This window comes from Zalophus californianus, chromosome 12 (assembly GCF_009762305.2).
Source record: "Zalophus californianus isolate mZalCal1 chromosome 12, mZalCal1.pri.v2, whole genome shotgun sequence".
Lineage (NCBI taxonomy): Eukaryota > Metazoa > Chordata > Mammalia > Carnivora > Otariidae > Zalophus > Zalophus californianus.
The window spans coordinates 59,887,368-59,912,181 of NC_045606.1; the positions used below are offsets into that span (position 1 = coordinate 59,887,368).

Below are 24,814 nucleotides of genomic sequence, written 5' to 3' on the forward strand. Positions count from 1 at the left end.
GCTTAGAATTGCTCATTAACATTTATTTTGCAAATTTTTTTAAAAGAGGGTCAAGGGGATCGGGCACAGCCTTCTGCTATAGAAGCCCTTGTCTTGTTTCTTTTGCCTTCCCTCTTAGCTCTTCCTGAACTAAAACTGTATATGCTACCTATATTATTGTAAGAATTATTTTTGTTGGGTCTTTTTACTTTTACTTTATTTTCAGGGTGGTGATTGATTGATTCGAGAGAGAGGGGGGCACACACAAGTGGGGCGAGAGGCAGAGGGAGAGAATCTCAAGCAGACTCCTGGCCCAGTGGAGAGCCTGACATGGGGCTTGATCTCTCGACCCATGAGATCATGACCCATGAGATCACGACCTGAGCCAAAACCAAGAGTCTGACACTTAACCAACTGAGCCACCCAGATGCCCCTAAAAATACAATCTTAAAAAAAGAGAGAGAGAAACCACCTAGCACTCCGATGAATTTATTTCTCATTTATTTAAATATTTACACAAGCAATATGATCAGAAAATTAGAAAATGCAGGTAAGCAAATGAAGAGAAAAACAGAAATCACCTGTATTTTCACTAACAGGTGTAGCTACTGTTAATAATTGGGTTTATAGCCTTACAGATCATTTCTATGTATATATATCTTTTCTAAAAATGGGATTATATTTAATAAATTGTTTTATAGCCTGATTTAATACTTAATGTAGCATGAATACTTGTCTATGTCATTAAAAAGAAATAATAATAGCAAGCATGGCGTTTACTGCATGCCAGGCACCAGACTAAGCATTTCGTACATATCAGCCCATCTTCTCCTCACAACATGTTATATGTTGAGTAGTATTATTACTCCCATTTTATAGATAAGAAAAACTGAGGCACAGAGAAATGAGATAAATTGGCTAAGGTCAAACAGCTGATAAATGACAGAACTATGTTTTAAACCTAGACAGTCTAGTTCCAGAGGCCATGCTCTGACCCACACCATCCTTTTCATGGCTATATTATAGGATAATTTATTTAACCACTTCCTTTTTCTGGGCTGTTAGATCCACTGTTGTTCACAAAGCAGCAATGAACACCTTGTTCATATATTTACCTGTACATGTGTTCATTTTACTACCTTACCCTGAATTCCCATGGATAGAATCGCTGCGTCCAAGAGTTTACACACTTTTTTTAAAGTTTGGTTGCCAATTAATCAATATTTTTAAGCAATGTATTTTCTAAGTCTCTTTGACCCTCTTTGTTCTTTTCCAAAAGTATATAACTGTCTTCTGGGTTCAATGATAGTTTTTTTTCTTACAACATGGAACTTCTTCCCTTCTGCTTCCTCTCCCTTCCTTCTGCATCATACCCATTTCTTTAAGATGTTTAACAAAATAATGCAATTTCCACAAGCATTAAGCTTTATGGTGTCGTATTTCCGGTACCTTACACCTCCCACACTGTAACTCTTCGATGGGGTTCTGTACACAGATGGAATGCTGTGTACACTCTTTGACTTGATGTCAATCTTTCATACAGCTCTTTTTTTCTTTTGTCTTTCAAGCTTTACAAGATCGAAGTAACAAACCTGCTTTGCAATGTATTTTTTTCTTGATTCCATACATGTAAACAGGGGTGGGGTGCCTGACAAGGATGACTGATGTGTCGGGAACCTGGAAGACAGAGCTTCCTGCTCTCATCCCACTTTGGCCTCGCTCTCATTTTTTGACCTTGAGAAAGCCACTTGATCGGTTCTGTGTTTCATCTTACACATTTGCCAAATGAGGAAGGTGAACTAAATGACCTAAAAAACCTATTCTCTGTTTGAAAAACAAAAAAGTGTCAGGCTGTCCAAGTGTAAAGTAGAGCTTTGAAAAGTACTGTGTGAACTTGGGGCAAATGTGCACGTGGGTGGGGCAGGGTTGGAGGCAGCTAAAGATGTATTTCAACATATTAAAAATATTTCATGCCTTGTCTCTTGACCAAGGTCTCCTAACAGTGTGCTTTAGTGGTTTGTGAAACATGTCTGTAAGACCGAGATAATTATAGTTGTTCCACCGAAGCACGACAAAGGCCTCTCACTTTGAATTCTTTAATGGGAAAGAAAAACCTTCCATGACAACAGCACTGGAACTTAATTAGAGGCTCCAGATCCAGGGGTAAGAAGAGAGAGAGCTGAGGCTGTGGTCTAGGGACAGAAGACAACCTGGGGAGAACAAGAACAGAGTAATGTAACACTGACGACAACACAACGACGGCATCAGTGGGGCTACCTCGACGATTTGCTGTTTGCTAGGCGTTGTCCCAAGAACTTGAAATCCGGTATCTCATTTAATTCGTACAGTGACCCTAAGAGATTAGTTGGGAGGGAGGCACTTTTATTTCTTCTGTTTTACAAAGATGAGTATTGGGAGGCTCTTAAAGAAGTTAAGTAACCTACTTCGAGTTATTCAGCCAGTCGTTGTCAGAGGTAAAGTTTGAACCTTTTGAGTTTTCTTACTTAGCACATGCTTTTTGAATGTCTGTTACATGCCAGGCACCCTGTTCAGGGCTGGAGACGCATGAGTGAATGTGGCAAAATGCCTGTTTATGTGGAGTTTGGCTAATAGTGGGATGAGCCCAGTAATAACAGGCCAACAAATGAATAAATAATTTCAGATGGCAATAAATGCTATGAAGGAGAGTGACCAGAGTTGGGGGAGGGCTACTTTACACAAGATTGTCAGGGAAGGCCCCTGGGGGGTGACGTGAGCTGAGCCCTACATAATGGAGCAAGTCAGCCATGCAAAGATGTATTGGACGCTCCACAAGAGCAATGGCCATGGGTTTGGAAGAGCTTGGCTTGCTATAGGAACAGAGAGAAAGTTAGCATTTCTGGGTAAATGTAAAAGGGCAAAATGTCTGCAAAAAAATCAAAAAAGCAGGTAGGGACCAGATGACACAGGACCTTGTAGGCCACAGTAAGAGGTTTGTTACCTTATTCCAAATGCAGAAGGAAGACATTGCAGAATTTTAAGCAGGGAAGCATTATGATCTCCAGTCTCTATAGGTAGCCTTCTTCACCTCTATGTAATATTGCTAATAAGGAACAACTAGAAAGGGATAAACTGTTTCTGTAGCATGCAGGGCTTAATGAAAGTTACAAAGTTAGGAGCCAGTGTTTCAGATGAAATAAAATTCTTGGTTTTTCACAAAACAGCAAGACTTTAAACTTCTGACGTCAGTTAAGAAGACCTTTTGGGCGCTTTGGTGGCTCAGTCAGTTAAGTGTTCAACTCCTGATGTGGACTCAGGTCATGATCTCAGGGTTGTGGGATCCAGCCCTGTGTCCTCGGGCTCCGTGCTCAGCAGGGAGTCTGCTCAAGATTCTCTCTTTCCCTCTCCTGCTGCCCCTCCCCCCGCTCTCTCTCTCTCAAATAAATAAATAAATCTTTAAAACACCGACAGAAGACCTTAGGAGATCCAAGAAGAGCATCTGAGCCCTATTTAAAACCTGCATAAAGAAGACTACTTATTTTCTTTCGGAGCCTTCCCTCAACATGCAGAGAGTTGTACTCTAGGTACTGAATATTCTTCACCACATCTTGGTCTGGGGATTGTGCTCACCTCACAGAACAAATCTCATCCCAAATAGTAAGACATTGCAGCTTTGTGTAGATGACATCTCAGGGATTTACATTTCTATGCAATCTGGTGTGCATGTGCGTGTGTTTGTGTGTGTGTGTGTGTGTGTGTGTGTGTATCTTTCTCTTTGAAAAATATTTTTGAAAGTGCCATCAACATTTTAACATACAAGACCTGAGTTTTCTGGACTTGGCAACTTGATTTATTTTACTTGAATGCTTTCTATAAACAAATAGGTTAATTCTTTAAAATTGGTTTATGTCATATATAGGGTGAAATTAGTGGCTTGTTTGCATTAAAAGCACACTGTTAGAAGATACCATTCTACTTTGACAAAACTATGAAGAATTTCACTTTTATCAGCTAACTAAGTTTGAATAACAACATAAACCATTATTAATGCACTGTATTTGTGTATGCATAGGTAGGTTCCCGACAGTACAGACCTAACAGTATGGATTTATTTGAATGAAACTACATTCGGAGGCGTTTAGTTGCCTCTGTGATCGGGTGGGCCCCAGAGAGCAAGACATTAATTGTGAAAGAATTTAATTTAAGCTACACAACTGTAATTAAGTAGGATTTGGGGAAGTTCACCACTCTTGCGTGAGTTTTTATACAAATAGCATATTTGTTTCTCAGGAGGGGAAAAATTCTCAAACTATCTCAGTGCAAGAGGTCAGAGAAGATCTAGTCCTTGGCACGAAAGTAGTATGTGACAGTAGCATCAGGACACGGGCAGTCTGATGCCTTTGGGGGGTGCAGGGTGACGAAAACAGTTCCCGTATATAAAGGTGCTGAATTAGAGAACTCTTACGGTTCCCCCCAGCTCAGTGTTCTGTGATTTGAGGGAAAGGATTCTTCCCTCTGGCTGTTTAAGCTTCAGTATGTTTTACCAAGGCCTTATGCTATAAGCTCAGGGCGGCTCTAATAACTCCGTCAGAATTATAAATTCAGCTGTCAGCACTGGGATTGTTGAATTGACTGAACAAGCAGGTTTTCTCCCATTGTTTGTTTTCTAGATTGATGAATAACAATTTCATCCTCTCCATTTTGTTGTAACTATTTCACTCTGACACTTCTGATTGCTGAGAGGTGTTCTAGAAATTTCCTAAGTCACACACTGGAGTAAATTCAAGGAGATAATGCGATTCCAATTGAATCATCAGTGTCTCTGCTGTCAGACCCAGTCATTTTAGGAGTTCCGTTGGTTGAGTTGCACGACTTCCCAGATTTAATATTACATACTTGCCATTTTACGTCTTGCCCTCAAGTCTTAATAAATGGGCTAAAGGTCTGATGGGAAACTGTGAGATAAATTATATGTTTATTATGCCAAGTTAAGTAAATTCTGTTTGAAAAGATTACTGGAGGGTACAATCAAGTTAATTGCTTTAAAAATCTTTTTTGATTTACTGGGCTCTATGAAAATGGTTAAGCAATTGATTTCTGTCATGATAAGTGATCTGAAGAGAGTGGTGGTGGGTCCTCGAGGGTTGCCATGCGCATTTCCTCCCTTCTGACTGGAACTGTCCCATAAATGAGCAGAGAGGGCCCCCTGGGACCAGAATGCAAGTACTGCTGACAGACTGTTGTTCCTCCAAAGAAGACACATGTTGACAGTTTGACGTTCAGGCTGACAGTTTGATTTCTTTTCTTTTTTACTCTAGATGCTGAAGAATACCAGCCTCCAATATGGAAATCATACTGTGAGTATTTGAAATGAGAATCTCCTCAGAAGTCTTCAGTAGGCCTGCCTTTTGAACAATTCTTGCCGTTGATTTAATGCGCACAAGCAATCCCACATCACGGCACTGCAAACCCAAATCTTTCTTTTTCGACTAAGGAGAGATTTTAGTCAGAGTGGACTGCACAGCATTCTCCCCTGGCCAGGACCCCCAAGAGCAGGCTGCCTGTGACCCACTTTGGGAATGCTTAGAAAAAAGAGATAGACATTCTGACTCACTGCCTTTTGGTTTGGGATTTTCCTTTTCTTCTTTGCAGAGTTGTTAAGCAAGGGCGAATTTCCATGAATTACATTCTTAGCCGATCATTCTATAGTTGTAATATCATATGACATTGACCACAGAAAATATTAACAGATAGCAAAGAATAATGTTTGGTCACTACGGGTGATGCCTTAGATACAGATCATACCTGGTCATCAGTCAGCAGGTCAACTCCCATCATGAAGGCAGGCAGTTGTCATCACGTCAAGCTCATTTTCTCTTTCCTTAGTATCATCTGCCTGACTAAGTCATTCTCCAGCAAGAGAGGGAAGGAGTGTGGTAGGTGGGAAACCCACTGTGCTGACAGCCAGGGGACACATGTCCTTGTTCAGGCTCTGAGTCTGGACAGCAGTGATAAGAATAATTAGTGCCATCGTTATCGATGTTACCATTGTTTCTCCCACCGTGAGACCTGCCCTGGGCCAGCCGCTGGGCCAGCTATGTGCCTGAGCTCTCACATTCTCCCCACAGCACTAAGCAATGGTGGCCACATGCAAGGCCACCACAGCTCAGGGAGGTTCAGTAACTTGACATATGGTCTGCACCTCTGAGTGCGTTGGACTGGCATGCAGAGTGGAACCCAGAAGCAAGCCTGACCCACAGCCTGCAAGTTTTCAAGACGGTTTTCCTTCCACTTAAAATTTTTTTAAAGATTTATTTATTTGAGAGAGAGAGAGCGAGAGCACGCGTGCCAATGCAAGTGAGTGGAGGGGCAGAGGGAGAGAATCCCCAAACAGACTCCCCACTGAGCACAGAGCCCTATACGGGGCTCTGTCCCACGACCTGTGACATCATCACCTGAGCTGAAACCAAGAGTCGAACACTTAACCGACTGAGCCACCCAGGCGCCCCTCCACTTAAGATTTTATACATAAATATATACATTCACACAAACACACACACATATATACATAGGCTCGCTTGTGTATATATCTGTTACAAAAGCAATACAAAGTGACATATAAGACAAACATTACAAAATACATAAAGCTGAGAGTGAAATGTTTCATGATTGACAAACCAGTCCCCACTCCGGATTCCACATCTCTTTCCTGCTTCCTGGTAGCTGACCTCTGTCAATTTTGGAAGGCATATCCTTCCAAGTGTTCAAAATACACATGCCCAATATGAGGGCATTTTTGCGGTTGTTCCCTCTTGGAAAAAATGGGTTTCTGCTGTAGTTGGTGTCCTTCAACTTGCTTGTTTCACTTCACAAATACCTTGCTTTTATCTTTCCATGTCAGCATATATAGAGGCACCTCAATCTTATTACATGAATCTGTTCTTCCATCTGTGAAATACAGGGGTTGTGCTGGGTCTCTAAGGGCCCTTCCAATCTAATGTTCTGCATTCTGATCTTCTATTTTAAAAGGCAGTGCTAATGACTTAGTAATTGGATGTTTTTGTTTGTTTGTTTCCTAATGGAGTGTGAAGAGCTCTGACAGTAAATCAACAAAATATCTGTAGTGAGAGGCTCGGGGTGTTCCATGACTTACTGTGCTTTGCACACCGCTTTGCACACAGCCTTGCATACATTAAGTAGCCAATAAATATTTGTTGAGTGAATGCCACCGCAGAAAGCTCTACTGAAGCAGAAAGATGGCATTGGCTCAAATTCATTTCGCCTTTTGCTAAGAGGCCTTGGGCCACCCAATATATCTCTTAAAAGGGCTTCTGTGTCCTAAGGAAGGGAGAAAACACATTGCTAATTACATGTTTACAGTATCAGTTTCACCCTCGTGTATGGGTTTTAAGTTTGATTTGGGGGGTCTAACCAAGTTGTGTGTGTGTTTTTTTTAATTTGCTCCAAAATCATAAAACTTTAGACACAGAAGGGATAGCTGAGGCCATTTAATACAAACTTAATGGCATTTATGAAATTGCTCTTTATTATATCCAGCTAATAGTCATCCTGGCTGTACTTGAGGACCTCTAGTGATGCATAACTCCAAAACTGAGGGGAGTATGCCACCAGATGTGCCATTTACGGCATCAAAACCACATTTCCTAAAGGTATACAGAGCATCACTGAGAAAGAACTCTCTTTTTGCTGTCCTGGATCCATAAATTATATGAGTTTGGGTGTTGGGCCTCTTACAAAGTCACCTGACCATATTATTCCCAAGCTCATGATACTCAGTCTTATTCCCAAGACTATCATCCATTCATTTGGTCTTTCAGCAAATATACAGGGAATACCTCCTGCATGTTAGAGCACAAATATCAGGAATCGAAAATGAGTAACTTGTGATCCATACTTTTCTCCAGTTTATAGTCTTGTAAGGGAGACAGATATAAACCAATTAACTTAAAATGCAAATGGCTTTAGTAATAATATAGTACTCCTCCACCTCCTGGGATTAGAGAAGACTTTATAGAAGAGGTTAAATTTGTACATGGTTCTTAAAGGATGAATAGGAGAAGGAATCTTAGGGCCTTGCAGAGCTTCATGAGACACTTTTTAAAATCCAAATAAACTAAAACTGTAGCATTTTCCTGATCTGAAAGTCCAAAAAATTTCCAGGTATGAAATTTGCTTTATTTGAAATAACCTGTTGTTAAACCCATTTTGAACCTCAGGACGCACCAAGCTCTTGTCTTTGAAATGTTCACAAACTATCCTTTGAAAGATAATTTTAGATATTGATGTCAAAATCATTAGCATATCATTTATGGAATCCACATTTTTCCATCACACACTTTTTTTTTCAAACTCTAGTGATTATTTGGTACTTTGAAATCTCTCACATATTTACTGGAGGCAGTACATTTTTACTATATTATAGGACTTGATTCTAAAAATTATGATTTTTAATTGTTATAGAGGTGTATGTCTTAGCTTTTATTGCCTATTATTGGACATATTTTTGACTTATTTGATACCAGATTCTTATCGTGAGGCATGAGTCCCAATTATGACATTATTCCTAAAAGAAAATTAGTTTACTTGATGATAATCCACTTTAAAAAGTGGTTTCTGGGGTGCCTGGGTGGCTCAGTTGTTAAAGCGTCTGCCTTTGGCCCGGGTCATAATCCCGGGGTCCTGGGATCTAATCCCCCTGTTGGACTCTGTGCTCAGCACAGAGTCTGCTTCTCCGTCTCCCACTCGCCCTGCTTGTGTTCCCTCTCTTGCTGTCTCTCTCTCTGTTAAAAAATAAAAAAATCTTAAAAAAAAATAAAAAGTGTTTTCTCAGGCTTAATGCTAATTGCAATGCTCTTGGTTGCAAGTATCTACGGTTTACTTTCCTGACACTTTAAGCAAAGTCTTAGAACTGAGTCTCAGTGCTGACTGACCTGCGTTGCCCATTCTTAACTCCAGCCAATCAGGGACCAACCCTATATAATCCACAAAACTGGAAAATTTTGAGTGCTTTTGGAATGGGGAAGATGGAAATGGCATATTTCATTTAAAGTAGATGGTTCATTCATTCACTCACCACTCATTCAGCAACTACATATTAAGTTTTGCCTTAAGCCGAACACTGTGCTTAGAGTTCTGAGGCAAAGGGACAGATAAGCCTGGGTCTTGACTCCGAGCACGATACTGCCGCACGATGTCCTTTAACCCCCTGCATTCTCTGCTCCCCTCCTTTTCTTAGAACCTAATGCTATCACTTACTGGGCTGTTTCCCTAAGAATAATCTTGTCCCAAAGTATCACATATCTGCAGCTAGTCCTTAATATTCAAGACCAAACCCCAAAGCATTGTCATTGAGAAAGTTTGGGTTTCAGTTTTCTAAAAGAAAAGCTATCTTCAAGTTCACTTGAAAAAAAAAAATAAAGCCACATCCTAAACTTAAACCAGAACCGTATGAACTGTATGCCCTAAGCAGAGAAGTTCACAAGTCAGCACCCTGGGTATACTCTGAAAGGTTTTATTTTCTAAGGGGCCAAGTGCCAATTAGACAGCAGAGGTTGGGACCTGTGGCTCTCCCAGGAGACCCTCCCAGGCAGTAGGTCAAGCAGTCACAGCTTGTGCCTGTTTTCCTAAAGAGGAGTTTAGAACCTCAAAACCCTGTTCCACTGACCCCCCTGAATCAGAATCGCCTGGGGAGAATATTTACAATAACAAATCCTCAGCCCTACCCCCAGATTTCTGAATCAGAAGAGTGGGGGGATCTGCAATTTATCACACCCCATAGGTTTTGCTGCTGCACACTGACACCTGAGACCCCCTCATCATGAGGCTACACAGCCTCGTCCTCGGGTTTTTCACAGTACCTGAAGCACAAGAAGAGAATGCAGTCCCCATTAAGACTGGAAATTCTGTTAGTGAGGCGGTGGGCAGTGGGGTTAAGGCAAGAAGACCTCCTACTAAGCACCTACTATTTCTCACTCACACCCAAGAGTTTTTCCCATGAAGACTGGGAAAACGGGCGGTGAGTGGGGTGGTACTGGCTCAGTGTCACAACCAGATGGCTGGGTTGAGCTCCTGGGTCTGCATGCCCTCTTTAAGAAAGAAGTGGCTGTGAGTGGCCATTCCCAAAGGGTCCTTCAGGAACTGATGGGTGTGGACTGGGCTTCAGCGTCACCCAGGCCATAGGCTTTTGCTTAGCATCCATAGGAAGTGGGGTGATTATTGTTAGAGGAGAGTGCATCCAGTTTTCTTATTGAAGACAAAATAGAGCATTCTTTCAGTGAGCTCTGGATTTCTCAATGTGCTTCAGGTTGCTTGGGGAACAAGGACTCCTCCATCTTCAAGTTCCCCAGTGACCACGCCCCCTGCCAAACAGCTCATTCCAGTGCTAAGAATTAATTGTGTGCTATAGAGTGCCCAGGGCTGGGGAGTGCCTGGAACATATTTGGAACATTGCTACAGCAGCAAATTCCATCATATCACCTCTTAGCCCAGAGAACCACCCAAGAAGTGACATACGTTATTGCATTTTGCTTGTGAAATGTTTGAACAACAACAAAAAAGAAAATTCAAGAAGTGACACTTTCAGATTATGTGACATGTTCCAGTTTGTATTAAATGTACCTCAGAGGTTTTTTTTCACAGATGATGGTTGTGTTATAGCTAACCTTGAAAATGAGGGACTAAGACTCTCACTCGAAGCTAAGATAGGATGTAGGCCCATTTTTTATATGGCTACCATTGCAGTTGGTTGCCATCTCATTATCTTTATAGAGACACATAATCCAGATGGTCAACAGGCTTCTGTTCCTATCTGCCAACTTCTCTTGCTTAGAGCAGCACCGAACAGATTGGTTCCTGAGCCCTGCTCACTGAGAAACAGCAATCGGTCGATGATGCGTGCTGCCCAGGGACCAGGAAGGAGACCTGGTGTCTCTGGCTTGAGAGGTTTTCAGTGGCCCCCTCTAAGTTGCCCCTGGCTCAGACTATTTCTGAGGCTAGTGAACAATGGCATTGCTCTTTACTAAACCTCACAGGGTCTTCAGAGGACACAGTGACGAACTTTAGCCTGTCCAGAATTTTCCTTCACCTGTATCTTCTGTGATTGTTAATGGCCTCTCAGTCTCTCATTGTTTCAAGGTCCTTCCCTCCATTCAATCCGTCATTAAGCCCTATCTGTTCTCCTCTGCAATCAACTCACCTTCTTATCTGCATTTCCACCAGTGTTGTCTTAACACATGTTTTCACGATCTCTTGATATACAACTGAAATACTGTTCTCTCTTCATTCCCTGCCCCCAAGGCTCCTCCTCTGATCCTTCCTTCAGTGAGGCAAAGGGAAGTGGCCCCACTCCTGACTGCTGAACATTAGAATCTCCAAAGAGCTTTAAAAAAAGAAAAAAACAAATTTGGGGGCTTTCCACCAGAGTGGAAAGAGTGTTGCCAGTGAGCAGCCCCAGTCCCACATAGGACCTCTCCACCGCCTGCTTTAGGGAACCACTGACAAAGCTGAAAAATACAGACCCTGGAATCTGGAAATCAGGCTTTAAATCTCAATTTCATCATATTATCTGTGTGACCTTGAGTTTCGTCAAAGCTTGGCATCTCTACTACTTTATTAGTAAGGGCAGAATAATATTTACCCTGGAAGTTTGTTGGAAAGATTAAATGAGAAGATGTAGATAAGGTGTCTGACACATAGTAGGTGTCCACAATATGGCAGCTTCTATTATTCTGAATAGTTTTATCCTTATTATTATTCTGAAACAGATCAAATCATGTCATCTCCCTGCTCAAAATATGTCACTGCCTCCCTCCTGCAGACAGAAGAACATCCATGCTCCTTGACACGACCTTTAAGATTTAGCTTTATGTGACCCCCTCCTACATCTGCCCATCCTGGTGGAACAGCCATGATGGACTCTTACTGATCAATAAACATGCCATCACCTTTCCCTGTTGGGGCTCTTTCTTCACCTGGAACTGCCCCTTCTTTTCTCTATGTGCAGAAACCCCTCTAATCCTTCAAGAAGAGCTACATGCTTCTCCCCTTGGGAAGCCATCTGGCCACCTGAGTAAAAAGAACCACTTTCTCCTCTCCCCCTCATTAAAGCATTTGGTCCACCCTGGTTTTGTTTCTCCACACAAGTCTCTCTCATTGGATCAGAGTCTCCTTGAAGACATGGGTTGTGACCCATGAGTCGTTGGATACAGTCCATTTGTTCACCAGATACAGGATCAAGCATCTACCATGTGCCAAGCACTGTTCTAGGTGCTGAGGGTACCACAGTGGACAGAACAAAGTCCCTGTCTTCAAAGAGCTTACACTTTGGTCAAGGGAGACCGAACACAAAATAAACAAACAAAATGTGTTAATAGTTAATAAGTACCATGAAGAAACATAAGACAGTGTAAGGGAGCAGAGTGATGGGATGTAATTTTATACCAAATCAGTCAAGTCAGGGAAGACCTGAATGAAGGGAGAGAGGGAGCCATATGGATATCTTGGGAAAGAGCAATCCAGGTGGAGGGAATAGCAAGTGCAAAGGCCCTGAGGCATAGAAAAATAAGGAGGGCTCTGGACTCAAAAGGATACCTGGGGGCCCCAGGGCAAATATTTAACTTTCCTGCACTAGTTTCCTCATCTAAAAAATAAGAATGATAATGATATAGCATTTTTTTTTCTGTGTTCTCCTGAAGATTCAATAAAATAGTGTTCCTGGCACATGACAGGCACTCAATACACTGGTTCCCTTCCCTTCTCCCTTTCTCTCTATTCATCATAAAAGCCTCCACATAATGCTGACTGTGGTAGCTGGTCTGTAGCAGATGGTCAAATATTTGCTGATATGAGTCACAAAGGCACACTTAGCAAAAAATTCTTCTGTCTTATAAAATGTGTACTTCCTTTGTCACCTCCAAGGGAGGCATTAAAAATGGTGTCCAGCCTACCCCCACATATAAAACTGTTGGCTTCAAGAGGCATTGGCGATGGGAAGAGAAGAGTGGGCAGGAGTCTCTGGATGTGGATTCTGCAATTCCCCTTGGCTGGAACACTCTGTGATTTTAGGGAGCTGGTCCTTTTGGGTCTCATGGCAGTCATTAATAGCAAAACTACTGAAAAGCAGTTAGGGGGTGCCTGGTGGCTCAGTCGGTTAAACGTCTGCCTTCGGCTCAGGTCATGATCCCAGGATCCTAAGATCGAGTTCTGCATCAGGCTTCTTGCTTAGCGGGGAGCCTGCTTCTCCCTCTCCCTGTGCCTGCCTGTCTGCCTCCTTGTGATCTCTCTCTCTCTCTCTCTCTCTGTCAAATAAATAAATAAAATCTTAAGAAAAGCAGTTAGTAGGTGTTGGGGCTGATGCGAGAGGTAGAAAGGATTCCATGCAGCCTCTCTCCTGATTTAAGGAGAGCGTGGGCACTACTGGGATGGTCAATGGAATGTCCACAATTATTTCTCTATCTTTGGCCAATTCTTCCTCATGTTTCCTCTTTGAAAAGAAGCCTTCTCTGGCTCTACCTGCCATACATGGGTATAGTTGTCCTTAAGTGACACAGGCATCGTCATTAGTGTGGGCAACCCAGCTTAGAAATGTGGCACATTAAAACATCTACAAGAAGGTTAGACGGTTTCCCCTCTGTGTGAAAGCTGGGCAGTCTTAATTAGGTAAGAAAATAGCCATGTTGAGCTAAAGGCATTGAGAAGCCATAATTACAAAATACATCCCATCATTTCCAGCCCGGTTTCCACATGACCATCTGCATTTCAGTTAAAATTTCTTTTTTCTTATTTTTAGGCCTAAAATAAATCAGAAATTTTTGCTTATCTGATTAGTTTTTCTAGAAATATTTTATATGATTGAATTTTAACTTTTCCTAGATTTATACCATCTAAAATGAATTCTTCCTTCTTCAAGATATTGAAGATAACATCTGCTTGGTTTTCAAAGAGGTAGAGCTCACAGGTCCCAGCATAGGGTGGCTTACCTCTAAGAGAAATAACCAGACTAACTGAGCAGCAGAAAATCACTCATTATAGTCCGAAAAATCCCAGACAATAGGCTGATAAATTTTATTTTTATATATAATTACCTCCATGTCCAGGCCTAAAAGTCTATCTTTAAAGCAGGATATAAGGGGCGCCTGGGTGGCTCAGTTGGTTGGGCATCTGCCTTCGGCTTGCGTCATGATCGCAGGGTCCTGGGATCGAGCCCCAAATCGGGCTCCCAGCTCAGTGGGGAGCTTGCCTCTCCTTCTCTCTCTGCTGCTCCCCCTGCTTGTGCCCTCTCTCTCTCTGTCAAATAAATAAATAAAATCTTTAAAAAAATTTTTTAAAAGCAGGATATAAGAGAGTTATTATTTCTTAAGATATGAAAGGGCCCAAGAAAGAGGAATGCCAAGGAACCAGTCATGTAGATGAAAATGCATGGTGATAGGCAGGCCAAAAAATGGAACTCATGAAAAGAGAAAGGGTTTGGGGTCTCACTCACTCACAAAATCAGTGGTGTCTTGGTACATAACTGTAAGGTTTCAGAGAATAACACTACTCTGCTAATGCCAGTCTTTTCCTGATATGTCAGGAGACATCAGCATTTCAATTCAGGAATCCTCTTATATGATCTTACTGCTTTGGTACTCACAGGTAGAATTCCAAAATAGTCAGAAGAATTACTCCTACCTTCCAAGAAAGCCATAAAATGAACAATGCTAGCAACAATTATGAAACTAAATTGGTCTTGTAAAAGAATAAAAAAATCAGTTTTGCCAGTTTACATGCATGGTAACTAATTTCCATAAAATGAGCTGACTTTATTCAGTCTAAAGATGTGCCTATATCCTCTTTGTTTTTTTGTTTGAAATATTTGCAGTTCTTCAGAGGCACTTAGGTGGGACTATTTGAAGATATTTTGGTATGTGTTGTAGTTTTCTAATCATAATTATCTTTTTCTTTTCTTTTTTTTTTTGGCAGTATATCAGTTACAGCAAGAGGCCCCTCGTCCCAAGAGGATCATTTGTCCTGGGGAGGTCAGTACTCAGCTATTTCTGACACACCTTGTGAAATATGATATCAGAAGGCTTTCGGGTTTCCTGGGAGTTGATTGGTATTAACATTTGTTAGAGTGTCACCAAGTTTAACACCTGAATAATCTATATTATGAAATCAGGTGTTATTTTTAAAAATATTCACAAACTCACTTGAAATCAGAGGTCTCATGTTTTTAACCATTATGGAGGCAAATTAAGCCTCCTTTTGTAACCCCCCCTCAAAACATGTATTTTGGTTGTTTTCCTTGTTTTTGCTGTTTTGATTCTGTTATCATTTTTTTCTTATGGAGTGCTCTGAGAAAACACAGAGAATAATAAATATCTGGGTACTCTCAACACTCCTATTTAACAAACCTTTATGCTCTGTCACATTTATTTGACATTAAAAAAAAGTCTTACAAGAAAAGTGACTATTTTTTTTATTCTTGGAGATAAGCTTAAAAATATATCGACTCATAAAAATGCTTACCAGCCCAGAGAACTCTCCCCAGTCGTCCCTCACTAATCAGTTCTCTTATCATCTGGGATGCCAGCAAGATTGAAAGGCAGGACTAAGGTTCTATTTTCTATTTTTATACTGATCAGTTTCTATAATAGTCAAACTAATATCCTTCACACAAAGGTCCATGTGTCCTTGCTTATTTTTGATATTATGACTTAGATTAAATTTAGAGTAGCAGATGCCTTTTAAAGTGTCACATCTGCCTTATCAGGAGGAAAATGCTCCAATTCCAATACTCTTGAGATTCATCCTTGAATTTCTGTACTTTCTGGCTATGGGACTTGACTGGATCTGGTTTTGAACCTGTCTCCTCAGAGGCTTAGGTACATACATCCCCACACCCAGAGGCAACTTATCACTGTGTAATAAATGTTTCTACGGGAAATTTTATTTCTGTTGAAGGACACTGAAATTCATCAAGTAATCTGAATATTGACACAGAGTAAACATTCCTATCCCAGGAATATGGCTTGAGAAGAGAAACTATCTGATCCTTAAGGAAAAATCCAGGATGAGGTCCACTCCTTATCTGGTAGTCTGATCTTGTCCTGCCACCAACCCTAATGACTTTTGTCCTTTGGTTATTCAACAATATCTAAATAAGGAAAGAATAGGATAAACACAAAATATTTAATAAGATGCTTGGAATAGAGTGTTTGAGGGGATAAGTAAGAAATAAATTGTTAAAAATTCCTTTAATCCTGGGACATCTGGGTGGCTCAGTCAGTTAAGCATCTGACTCTGTTTCAGCTCAAGTCATGATCTCAGGGTCGTGAGATCGAGCCCTGCATCGGGCTCTGTGCTCAGCTCAGAGTCTGCTTGAGATTCTCTCCCTCTGCCTGCCCCGCCCCGACCCCTGCTGCCCTGCACATGCCCATGTTCTCTCTCTCTTAAATAAATCTTTAAAAAAAGTTTCTTTAATCCTATTTTATGTCTAATGCTTCTCCAGGAGAAAAAATAGAGCCTATGCAGGGAGCTAGGGGAATTCAAATGTCTCTGGGAAAAGAATGTTTTGTAAAATTAGAACACCACTAAGGATTTTCCTAGAGCTATTAATAAAAAGTCAACAGGCAAAGTTGGGCATCAGAATTTAAAACCCAAGGGGACAGTAAATAGTTATTTGTTCATTTATTCAACAAGTATATATGGGGAGCCTACTGTGTTCTGACTTTGGTCTAGGTGTTAGGAATATAGCAAAGAACTGGGCCATTGATACTTTGAGTGTCATATCAAAAGAGAACAAATCATGATGTATGTAATTGAAGATAGATCTACTATTTTACCTCTGCATGTGTGCACACACGTGCATATGTATGTGTATGTGGGAGAGAAGGAGAGAGCGCACTGCTTTGCTTCTTAAAATCTTTGGAACCATGTCAGTTGTCCTTTAAGCCAGGTGGAATGTTGGCAGTGGAGACCGGTAGATGCAGATTAGCTTCACAGAAGTTCTTCGTAGGGTTCAGCTGAAACTCTTCAGACATCCAAGGGGATGTGAAGGGACCACAGATCTCTTTACTGTTGCCCTTGCATTGGAAGGCAATGCCACAGACATCTTAGCAAAGCAGAGCTGTGTGCCACAAGCCACCACCATCTGCTATAACTAAAGAACATAGTGCATGTGTAGCTTTGTTTCCCCTCCTGTCTGTCTTTTTAACCAACTTTTAACCTTTGACCGTTATCAGTTTGATTCATGAATAAGTGATCTGGATGATGCTGGACTCGTAGGTTGCCTGCCTCTAGAAACTCCACATCCCATCTCTAATATGAAACCTCACACAAAATGGATATTCACCAGCTCCATTTCCTCAGCAGGCAGCATAGGGCTCAGCCAGCCAGGCACAGGTCAGGTGATAAAGGGTGGCGCGTGTTGGCGGAACGGGTGCTGCTTAGATGCATGCCAGCAGGAGCAGCTTCAGCTCCCTTTGTCCTCCAGTGCCACATTAACTGCCAGGCATTTCTGCCCGAGTTGCTTGGCCTCCCAGGACTTGTCCTTCTTCAAGCGAAGGCACGGCCTCCTCTTGGACACCATGAAACCACTGCTGCTGCTATAGGCGATGTTTGCGCAAATGTCTCTTTGCCTTGTGGCGCACCTGCATGCTCAGGGGGCATGCCTAATGAAGTCGGAAAGCCTTTGGTTTGAGTATGTGGCCAGAGAGACTGAAGCTTTATTAACACATTTACATAATGCCATACGGGCTATTTCTTTTGAACAATGAGTTAATGATTTTTTTTTTTGTCTTTGCCATCTCACCCCTTAGCCAGCTTTTAAGAGTCCATGCCTTTCTTCTGTCCACAGTCCTGCTGCCCTTTTTCTTAGTCTTCAGTCTCTCTGCTTCCAGCCACCCTGTCCCTGGCAAGCCTGACTAGCTGTGTTACTCCAACATACTCCATCTCTTTTGTTTCTCTGATGACTAATAACCTCCCAGGCTAGGGGCCCCTATCAGGTTAGGATCTTCCCATTGAATGTGATAAGGACTCACAAGAGGACACCAAGTAAGTATAGTTATGGAGATATGGAACACTGTTGCTCAAAGGTAAAGACACAGGCCAACATGACTTGAATGCTTGCTAGCTGTGAATAGATACCAACAACCTAATAGACTTTGCTGGGGAACTAGCTGGGTGGAGGGGACAGCCTGATTCAGCAGGCCAAAGCCAGTGAGCTTTGTGAACCCAGGCAGGGGAGCCCAGCTACAGAGTCAGCTGGACCTGTTTTGAATTCGTGCTCTACCACTTTCTAACTACCTACCTTAGAGCCAAGCACTACTTTCTCAGGGAGATGAAGGTCTCCTTTACTCCAAGGGCCAGTATCTACTTGATGGGGTGCTATAAATGGCATGTATGTGTCAAGTGTGTAGAATAGTGCTTGGCACATAATAGGTACTCAGTGTTCATGATTCAAGGCAGATTCAGAAACCTGTGAAGAGGAGGCTCTGAGATGCTCATTAGGGACAGAGTCAGAGCAATGACAGTGTTCTCTGAAAGCTAGAGCCAAAAAGACAATGATCAAGAACAAAGCAAGACGTCTGGATCAGGAATTAAACCACCAGGAAAAAGATGTTGAGGATGAGGAACAGAGGGTACAAGCAGCTGAACAACAGCTCTGGAGCCAATTAAGCCAGGCATGGTCAGTTAGTGAAATAGCAGTTCATTGCTTTCTTGAGATTCATTGCTGCTGTAAACTAATATTTATCAAGCAGCCACAGCACCTGGCACTCTACTAGCATTTCCGGAGTGCTCCTTGCCAAGAGATTCAAAACATCTTCCAGTATGCAAAATTCTCTCTTGCCTTTTCTGACAATTATCAATCAGTCATTTTGTAAGCAATTCATTAATTACCAAATGTGTGCTTAGGTGGTCTGGCAGGAACTGTGACTGTTGACTCCCAGATGTGTACCTCTAGCTAAGCCCCCTCCCCTGGGCCCCACACACCTCCTTCCCATCTGTCTACTCGACCTCCTCAAGTAGATGTCCCACACCACCAGTAGCCTAACATTCGAAATAGAACTGAATCCCCCACTCCATTAAATGGCACCTAACTTCAGAGACCTCACTGCTCTCTTCCCACCCTCACCCTTTTCTCTAGCAATTGTCAAATTCACTTCCAACTGTATCTTGCACTTGCCTACTTCCTCCTTCTCCATGACTACCATGTGGTTTGGGTCATGGTCGTTTCTCGCCTGGATTATTGCTGGTCAACAGCCTCCTGCCTGATCTCCCCACTTCCACTGCTGGCACTCTCCCTGCAGCCCACATTCTCACACACACACACACACACACACACACACACACACACACACACACACCCCATTCACCAAACAGGAGCCCAACATTATTAAGTGTAAACCTAATAGCTTCGGCAGCTTCCCATTGCTCTTAGAATAAAAGCAAAACTTCTTGTTCTGCCTGTGAGCCATGATGGGGCTCCTGCGTCGGTCACTTCCCCACCTGTACCATTCTCAGAGCACACCGCCCTGCAGTCCCTCTAACCTCTGCTCCGGTTCATCAAACAAACCACAGTGTTGCTACTATAGGGTGTTCAGATCTGCTCTTTGCCTGGATTTCTCCAATGTTCTGTGCATGTCCACATGTCAGATCAAAGTTCACCTAATAACAGAAGCCTTCCCCGAACCCCATAAAAATTAGCATCTCCATGGTTCAGTTCTCTCTCCTGAGCATGAAACTGGCTCTAGGTGTTGTTTCTGCAACTGCCCATTGCCCCTGATGATCGTTCTTCTCCTCTGGGGGAGTAAGAAGAGGAGGACATAGTCTGACTGGTGGAAAAAAAAGAAATTAGCACCTCCCAACCATCAGATCTTCTTTGTCATATCATCCCGTTTATTCTGTGTGTAGTACCTAATACACTATCTAATTTCCATCATATTTAATTGTTTGCTCGTCACTTATACATCTCCTTCCAGGGGAATTCAAGCTCCAGAAACTCCATTGGTCATAATTGCATGGACTTCCCTAGCACTGAACTTAGTGCCAAGCAGCAGTGGGCAATCAGTAAATATATGGTAAAATGATGAAAATGATGAAAAAAAAATAGAGACTGCTAACATAAGGAATTTAGAATTCTCAAACTATTACTAATAGTATATCAGATTTACCCAATGCTGTCATTAGGGTAGTGACTTGGCCTTTTGGCAGTGGTTAAGGTTCTTACTTAAATACAGACTAATATTTTTTCCTGGAATATTCTAAATTTCTTTTGGCCTTAACAAAAGGCCAAAATGTCAAGATTTACATGCATGACTAATTTAAAGTCAAGTTCCACTAGAATTACCTAAAGAATACACAATAAGTAGAAATTCTTTTGTGACTAAATGATTTGGTGTCATTTGTCTTTTTTGAAATTGCTGGAGTGAATTTCAATTCAAAAAGCAATTTCAAAAAAGGGAAATAAAACCACATACTATTACTTCAAATTGTTCTCCCTTTTATGCAGCTTCACTTCCTCTCTCTCTTGCCATAGAATAATATATTTTGGAAAGGTTTGGGTTTTTTTTAAATGCAAAAGTGAATTGTATGTAGAACTGAGGTTTCCAGCATTCACCAGAACCAGCTTCTTATTCTTGATCGTCAGAAGTTAAGCCAAGTATAGATGACAGCGGCTTATCTTAAATTGCAGTTAACACCTTATTTTACCTTCTAGTGAATTGTATTCACTTTTTAAATATCACTTTAAATGGCTCATTTTCTCTGTTTTTTTGGTGGCCTTAAATGTGTGCCCATTTCACTTTCTTCTACCTTTATTTGTGAAAAATGTTCTTTTAAGCCTACAAAAGCATTTCATTTTATGATTACGCTTTTAAAATTTTGATTCACCATACCTAGGTTTTGCAGTCTTATAGTCTTGTAGCTTTGAGGCATTTATCTTGCCTTAGGCATATCTGGAAGATCTTAACAAGCCACATTGATTGACCATGTCATTCTCAACTAACTCAGTACATTTCAAATCAGATTTAAAGTAAACTCAGAGAGGTTTTCTACGATTCTACAATCCTCCCCCTTTTCTTATTTTATTCATTGAAAATAAATGTTTTTAAACCTATGTGCATTGGGGGGAACATGAAAATTCTACTGATTCAAGATATATGGACAAGGTATGTCTCTGAAGTAATGAGATTGATTTTGCAAGCCACAAACAAAAATCAATCCCATTACCTTTTAATTGGCTTTATGTGTAGTAATCAAAAGGCTATTTCTCCCCTGGTAAGAAATATTTCTGTTCTTTTTAGCCTAGACTTTCTCCACTGGTCTCCTTTTTTTCCATCATATTTCTCGTAGGCTTTCCGCTCACTCCGTAATGCAGTCAGGTTTTTTTCTTGATGTGCTTTCATGTGAGCTTGACTTGCTTTGGTTGTAGACCTACTGTAGTCAAGAGGGACAATCTTCTAATAAAACGAATGTTAGAGAAAATTTTAGACAGATTAACTTTATTTTTTCCAAATACAGAACCAAGAATTTTGTGCTTTTTTAAACAAAAACTTTCTTATTGACACGTACTGACGAAATACATAGCCCTCCAAAAAAGAAGTCACTCTCTTTAGAGTACTTTGAACTTGTTCTAATGTAATGCAGACCCTGCATGTTTGCACCTATAAATATTTAATCATTTCCAAGTGATACCATGAACAGAGGATAAGGGGTTCCTGATGACAAGCTGCTACTGAATTCAGAGATTCAGGGGCTCTGAGCCAAGGGGACAGGTGGGCTGAACTGGAGAGAGCCACCAAAGAACAGTATATACGCTGAAGCATAAATTGAGGCAAAAGTGGAAGGTTTCTTCTTAAAACCGAATAAGAAAAATGAACAGGGAGATTAAACGGTGATTGATAATAAGTAAAATTTCTTGAGAAGCTTCCTTGATCTCTCTGGGTGATTTTTATTTCTGAAAATCAAACTTGAAAATGTGTATTCCTTTATAGAGTTACTTGAGGTGAAATACTACATTGTGTAGTTAGTTGTTTTAGGAAGAAAAGAACAACCAAGAGCATCAGGGATTACAGGACATGCTCTCTTACCCTTTCCTCACCTGTGACAGCCAAAACCCAAGATCCATCACTCCCCGATGAGGAGTGGAGGCAGAGGGTGGGGCGGTCCAGACTACAGCACAGTGGTCATGAGGAGGTGCTGGCTTTCATAGGGCCAACCTTACACATCCAAACAGGAAGCAGATGTCTCACTTCCACAGCAGTTGTTATCTAGAGCAACTCACAGTATGTCTGCTCCGTGACTCAGAGGTCAGGTCCAGCAAAATTTCAGGTGTGGCCAGGCTTATCTGGGAAGGGGAGCCAGGTACAAAGCCCTGGGTGCACTAGTGAGGTTTTAAAGACATGCTTTGCATTTACTCACCCGGTTAAACATTAACTGAGAAATAATGCTGATAAAGGATAAGCCACACTTGGCCCTGGGCAAGCCTCGTCTCCTAGGCTAGTATGGCCCGGCTAACCAAGCAGTGAGATGTTTGAAACCAGATTTGTAAGCTTGACTCTACTTCCCATCAGAAAAGTGTGGATGGTATATTCTCCGACCGTTCCAATTTTAATGGGACTACCCTAAATGATATTGCTGAATTATTTACATGTTGTCAGTCTTTTCATAGGAATGAGAATTAACACACTTGGTGGGCTCGCTGTGCCCTGAGTGCTGAGTTTGAGTTTATCACATGGCATTCTTCATGGGAATTCCAAGAGGAAAGGGGATGCAGCACAGGAGGGGCAGAGTCTGAGTCAAACCCAGACCAAATCTGGGACTGGCCTTCTAACCCAGTGCTTCTCAGCTGTGGTCCCAGGACGAGCAGCTACAGCATCATCTGGGAACTTGTCAGAAATGCAGATTCCCTGGCTCACCCCAGACCTTCTGAATCACAAACCTGAAGATGGGGCCCAGAAATCTGGGTTTTAACAAGTCCTGCAGGTCATCCTAACACTCGCTCAAGTGTGAGGACCACTGTTGTAACCAGTGTTCTCATCCCCTCTGTTGTCTATGTCCTGCTCCCTTCCCTGGCCTCTAGGATAGAGGAATCAAGATGCTTTGTTCCCTGATGATGCTTCCTGTTTTCCTAGCACTGTGCTAGACTCGTTGTGGACTTCAAAGTAGATGCCAAGTCACCCCAAAGCCTTCTTTTGTTGTCTAGATATATTTCCTCCTGGATGTTATTTTCTACCTTTTAAAAGAATATTTTGCTTTTGCCTTTCTTTGCTATGTCTAGCTTTCCCATACCCTGGAACGTGGCAGAGGCCAAATATGAATCCTTGTATGAGTATGATCAGTACTTAATGTAGCCTGGTTTCTTATACCCACCTCACCCCCCAGTTTGTTATACTTCTTAGTGTTATGCTATGTTTACAGTTAAAAAATATTTAAATTCCATTCTAATATGATTCATACTCATGTTTGTTCATATTCAGTACATACTATTATGAACTCCAGCTCTTTTTAGATGTTTTCCTTGTCTTGTGACTATGCACAAATCCTTGATAATTTACTCTTGCTTTTAATGGACATTTCCATTAATGGAAATAGCAAATCCATTATCATTATGTCAGGAATACTTTGAATTATATTTCTGTATCCCAAGGTGGTAGTCTCTTTACTCAGTGGATCCTCTGTGTGCTTCATGAGCATTTCTCAATTCAGGATTGTAGGTGGCTAATTTGCTAATAAAAGTCCATCCAGCACTGGTACTCTCCTGGCCCCACCTCCGTGCCTCAATCTACCACTCCCCTCATCGTCTCCAGGCTGACACTGAGCCATTGGTAATCCATCACCTTTGGCTGTGTCCTTTAACAAATCACAGTGTCACTTGACATTAGCTCTAAGTCCACTGCATCTCCCTGTCTTGTTGGACAGAATAGCAAGCTTTCCTTTAGCGATGGTATCTCTTTCTTCCTCCTTATTTACATAGCCAGTGTCATCTCCTCATCCACTTGGAAGGAAATTGAGCAGCCTTGGCACAGCCGGACAAAGGCATATTGGTTGCCATCCAGCACCTTGTGTCCTTCTAGGTAATTACACATCGATTTTTTGATGAATTGTTCTCCTATCTCCCTGGGTATTTCTACCAAGTCTGTAGTTACACTTTTCTGGTTTGTCCCTTTGCTCTTGTTGTGGTCCTCAGGGCTCCATGATGTCTCAAAGACCATGCTTAACGATGCTCCCACAATATCTTTCATTTCAAGGTTGCAGGTCAGATCCCTTAGTGTTTCAGTCTTAGTCTGTTTAACAGTATATTTCAACCATTTTCCACCTTAGTTCAGTTCGATTTTTAAGTTGGCACCAGTATCTCATAGATTAAAAATTAATGACTCTCCCTTCGCAGTACAGTAAGAGCTGGAAGGGCACGAATACAAAGAGATGATTTGACCTACCATTAAACAAAAAGGCCTTGGAGACATTGACGGGCTCTGAGTTTTGAGCTAACAATAAGATGTCCTGACACCGATTGTAAAGAATGGACTCTAACATTTGTTAGCCTAGCAGAGGCATTGGCAGACTATAGCCGGTTGACAATTTTGGTAAATCAAGTTTTAATGGAACCCAGCAATGCTCATTCCTTTACATGTTGTCTATGGCAGCTTTTATGCTCCCCTGGCAAACTGAGTACTTGAAACAGACAGTTTCAACTTCTATGGTCCTTAAGGGCTGAAGTATTTACTATCTAGGTCTTGCCAGAAAAAGTTTGCCAGCCCTTAGTGTTGCACTACAAGTAACTTGGGAGTCAGTTAATATATGTAAAGCACTTAACAGTGCCTGGCATTTACATATGGGAAGCACTGGTCTTCCATTT

The 24,814-nt window shown here is 41.6% G+C and overlaps 1 protein-coding gene and 1 pseudogene across 1 annotated transcript in view; both read left to right on the forward strand.

Moving 5' to 3' along the window:
• The window catches only part of CHN2 (chimerin 2), a 288,691-nt gene that overhangs the window by 140,196 nt on the left and 123,681 nt on the right, over positions 1–24,814 (forward strand). The window contains exons 2-3 of the mRNA XM_027573992.2: positions 5,277–5,315; positions 14,938–14,993. Coding sequence (XP_027429793.1) covers positions 5,277–5,315; positions 14,938–14,993 — 95 coding nt within the window. The remainder of the gene's footprint in view (positions 1–5,276; positions 5,316–14,937; positions 14,994–24,814) is intronic.
• LOC113912120 lies at positions 19,672–19,790 on the forward strand (annotated as a pseudogene).